A 4210-nucleotide genomic window follows, 5' to 3' on the forward strand; every position below is an offset into this window, starting at 1 on the left:
CTTCCTCTTCTGTCTTTGCAATGACCGTTTGCACTCTTCCTGGATGATACCCTTGATATCTTCCCACAACTCATTTGAAAGTAGGAGTCAATATAGGAGAGGAAGACACTCAACAAGAGGGACTGACATGATGATTTTTAACAATGGGCTTAAGTGTATTGACAATGGAAGAGGAAAAATGATTCTCACTGCTGTTCACAAGGTTGCTATAAGTTGCAACTTGAATGTCCAATTCCTGTGCGAAAGGTAAGAGTAATTTTATTCCCTTGTGCTCCATACAAATCTTGATGAGATTTTAAATTGTACATTTACAAACTCTTTTCTTTCCTCTCAAATTCAGACTCTTTAAAAAAATGCATCTACTCAAAGTAGAACATACATTTTCAGCATTGGCTTCTTTTGAAGCATATAAAATCCCACATTGTTAAATCATGTTGTCATTTATTTAAAGTTATTTGCTTGGTCAAACTATTCTATGTTAGAAAAATTAAGAAAACTAAGCCATGTAATGAAGTGAATTATTTTAGTCCCAAGTTGAATAAGATTTGGGCTTCTAAGCTTAACTTTTCCCATAAAAAAATACTATGAACAGTAACTTTTCTCCATCCTACATCCACTCCTTGGAGAGGAACGTTATCGTCTGCAACGTGGAGGGACAGTGCAGAAGATTCTCAGTGATATGGATTGATTCGGTGACTGGGGTAATAGGTGTACGTGTGTCAGAGACACTATGATTGGCAAAGGATAAAGGAGGGTTTAGGGCTGTTGAACATAAGGTCACTATGAGTTACAGGTGTCTCAGTGGCACATAACAGCAACAAAATCCACCCCTTGGCTGTGTATATTTGCAAGTCCTTATAAGATAAAAATAACTAACTCATAACTGCCTTTTGAAATGTTTCAGGTAGTAATTTAAAGTGCAGTTTTATGTATTATGTCTCAAATCATAACCAATTATCATTCTTAAAAGAAGCATTCTAGATGATTAGGATACATAGAGTAGTATTATAGGCATGAATCTAGTTTTCAAAAAGTGATTGAGGGAGATATTCACATACCACATCTTTTTTTCTTTTTCATCTTTCCCCCAATAAATACCTCTGAGAAGAAATCTTGTCCTGGTTATTATGTGCTGTTGAGTCAGAACTGTGTTAAAGCTAACACTGTAGCAGATTTTCAGTGACTGTAAATCACATGGAAGAAAGTTGCCCATCTTCCTCCATGAAGCAGGTGGTGAATTTGAACGCCTGGCATTTGGGTTGGCAGCACAACTCCTGTCCTACTAGGCACCAGAGCTCTGTTAACCTTGTCATACTCTCATTATTTATAGCTGGCCTTCCAATGGGTTTTTAGAGGCAGTTGATCACACAGAAAGAGATTTCCTTTCTCCTGTGGAGAAGCTAGCAGATTTGAACTGCATGCCTTCAGATTGGCAGCACAATTTCTTACCACAAGGCCACCAAAGCTTCTTAACTTATCTTTGTTGTTATTATATGCCATCAAGTCAACTATGATTCATAGCAACCCTATGAACAAAGCTCTGAATTTTCCCCTGCTCTACTCTAGAGTCATCCTCTACTCGATGGCACCTACCAACAGCAATAACAGTATAACTGGCAAAATGGGCAACAATTATCTGGATGGTACAGGATTGGGCACTGTTTCAGTCTATTGTGTATCGAGTCACTGTGCGTCTGAACTGACTCCATGGCACCTAGTAACAGCAGGAGGTGTGAAGTGGTATCTCATAAGGTTTTAATTTAAATTTTCCTGATGGTAATGATGTTGAGTATCTTTGCATGTGCTTAACCAAACCCACTGCCACTGAGCCGGTTCTAGCTTAAGGTCAGCCTCCACTGGGTTTCCCAAGCTGTAAATCTTTACAGAAGGAGGCTGCTTCTCTTTCACCCATGGAGTTTCTGTCTAGTGGGTTCAGTTCTTTGGATTAGCAGTGCAACTCACGACAGAGTATGCCACCTCAATAGTCTAGATCAAGTTACTTATAAAATTTACTTTTTCAAAATTTCTTCTACTTTGTGTATAGACATCCCCTCCCACTTTACTAAGGGTGCTATTTGAAGTATAAAGATATATTTTGGGTTTTGATACCCACTTTGTCCTGTGTAATGATTTTTTCTTTTGTTAATTACCGTTTTGGTTTCATATTTAAGAAACCATTGCCTAGGCTTGGCTGCTGTAATCTGATGGCTCGCTCTGGACTGGATGTTGCTTATGGATGCAGACACTTAAAGTTTCCAGGTGGACAGAAGATCCATCAGCAAGAGGCTGTGATTGTTACCTTCGAGTACTGGTTTCATAGGGATGTGCAAATCAGCAATTGGCTATCTGAGAGCGGATATTATGAAATGTGACGTCAAAGAGCTAGCTTACACACTTTCATGAAAGTAGTTGTTGGGAGGATGATTGTAAGGGAGGGGGAAAACCCACAATATAAATGAACAAAATATAATGTAAATGAAGGACTACATGGAATGTAATGTACATGTATCAACCACAATATATATTAATAATAATAAAAATAAACCATTGCCAACTCTAAGGTCAAGAAAATTTGCCCAGTGGGTTTTCCCCCCAAGATTTTTATTGTTTTTTTTTCTTGTACAAGTGAGATCTTTATTAATTGCATGGAAAATATCAATCACTAACTGAAAATTGATAAATAGTATTTTCCCATTTCTATTTTCTGCATCGTTCTGGGTAAGAGGCAAAGACATTATCCCTTTAACAAAGTAAAAGTTTACCTTGCAAAAAAGAAAACAATAAATATTGAGTGCAAAAGCCCACATTGGCAGATACAATGATCAATTTGTTACAATGGTGCAAAAACATACCCAGCTTTCACCATCACTGAAGGACTCCCACACACGTAACGGAAAAAAAAATCGTAAAACCTCTGCAACTATCTCACTTTGCAAGACAGAACAACAGTTCTCCTATAGGACATGATCAGGAAGACTCAATCACTCCTAATTGTCTTCTTCATCTGTCTATCTAGTCTAAGTTCTCGGGTGTCCAGTGAGGGTGGAGGATCCTGCAGGGTGAGTATAAATATGTCCAGGCAGGACAGACGAATCATCTATGTCCTACGTTGCTCATATGAGTATTGTGCTGTGTGAATGCTTGCATGTCCTGATGCCATCTGATTGTGGAAAGGTGGTCCCACATTCCTTATATGCAGATGGTCTATCTGGGGGAACTCTTTGGGGATAGTTTGTGTACCAGGTTCACAAAAGGATTCCCTCCATTCCTAAGTTCTCTCTCTTGTGTGAATTTTTCTATGTACTGAAGTGATTCAATTGTGAAAAGGTGTTCCCACATTTGTAACAGTCCTAAGATCTCTCTCTCTCCAGGGTGAATTCTTCCATGAGGGGCACTGATTGTCAAACTCCTTTCCCACATTCCTTACATTCAGAAGGTCTCCCCCCTGTGGGAATTTGTGTAAGGACAGTTAGGCTGAAGGTGACAAACTGATATCTCTATTCCTAAGGTCTGTCGCCTCTGTGAATCTTAATGTTTGGTGAGGTAACCTGCCACTGAAATGGTTTTCACATACTCCTTATATTCATAAGGTCTTGCTCCTGGGTGAATTCTACGTACAGTGAGACGCCTTGAATGTCAAAATGTTTTCCCACATTCCTGACATTCATAAGTGTAGGAAGCAGAATATAAAATTTAATGTTCATAATAAGCCTAGTGTTGTATCAGGAGATGAGAGAGGCTTAACAGAAGCTAGAATTTACCCTGTGACACTATGCCATTCCTTAAGAGCCACCATTGTTCTTAGTTTGTAGTGACTGAATCCCTCCCTCCTGAGATGAGCATAAAGTAAACAATAGAGAGCCTCATCTGCAAAAGACTTCCCCATGAGCCCTTGTTTTTGTTTTACCCTTCCTTATGATTTTACTTTGTTCACCTTCCTTATGATTCTCCATAAATACTCAGGAAGCATGACTTGGGGGGCTTCAGTGGAGAACTGTTGGCCCCCTGCTTTTCACACTCTCTGTTCTAAATCATTCCTGGTAGCCTGTCTCATTATTAATAATTATAAAAATACTTTACCCTCTGCCTGCAACACCTATGGTCTCTCTCCTGAATGAATCCTTCTATGTTCAGTGAGGTGACTTGATTGTGTAAATGTTTTCCCACATTCCTGACATTGGAAAGGTCTCTCTCCTGTGTGGACTCTTCT

General features: G+C 39.1%; 1 protein-coding gene and 1 pseudogene across 1 annotated transcript in view; both read right to left on the reverse strand.

The window, feature by feature from the left end:
- LOC102856120 overlaps positions 1–3796 on the reverse strand; it is a 41980-nt pseudogene extending 38184 nt beyond the window's left edge.
- A 300-nt stretch (positions 3797–4096) lies between these two features.
- The window catches only part of LOC102856533 (zinc finger protein 420-like), a 4050-nt gene continuing 3936 nt past the window's right edge, over positions 4097–4210 (reverse strand). Inside the window, exon 3 of the mRNA XM_006882473.1 lies at positions 4097–4208. Within this exon, the coding sequence (XP_006882535.1) occupies positions 4097–4208 (112 nt within the window). The remainder of the gene's footprint in view (positions 4209–4210) is intronic.

Source organism: Elephantulus edwardii, unplaced genomic scaffold (genome assembly GCF_000299155.1).
Source record: "Elephantulus edwardii isolate Elephantulus edwardi_28Jun2011 unplaced genomic scaffold, EleEdw1.0 scaffold00020, whole genome shotgun sequence".
NCBI lineage: Eukaryota > Metazoa > Chordata > Mammalia > Macroscelidea > Macroscelididae > Elephantulus > Elephantulus edwardii.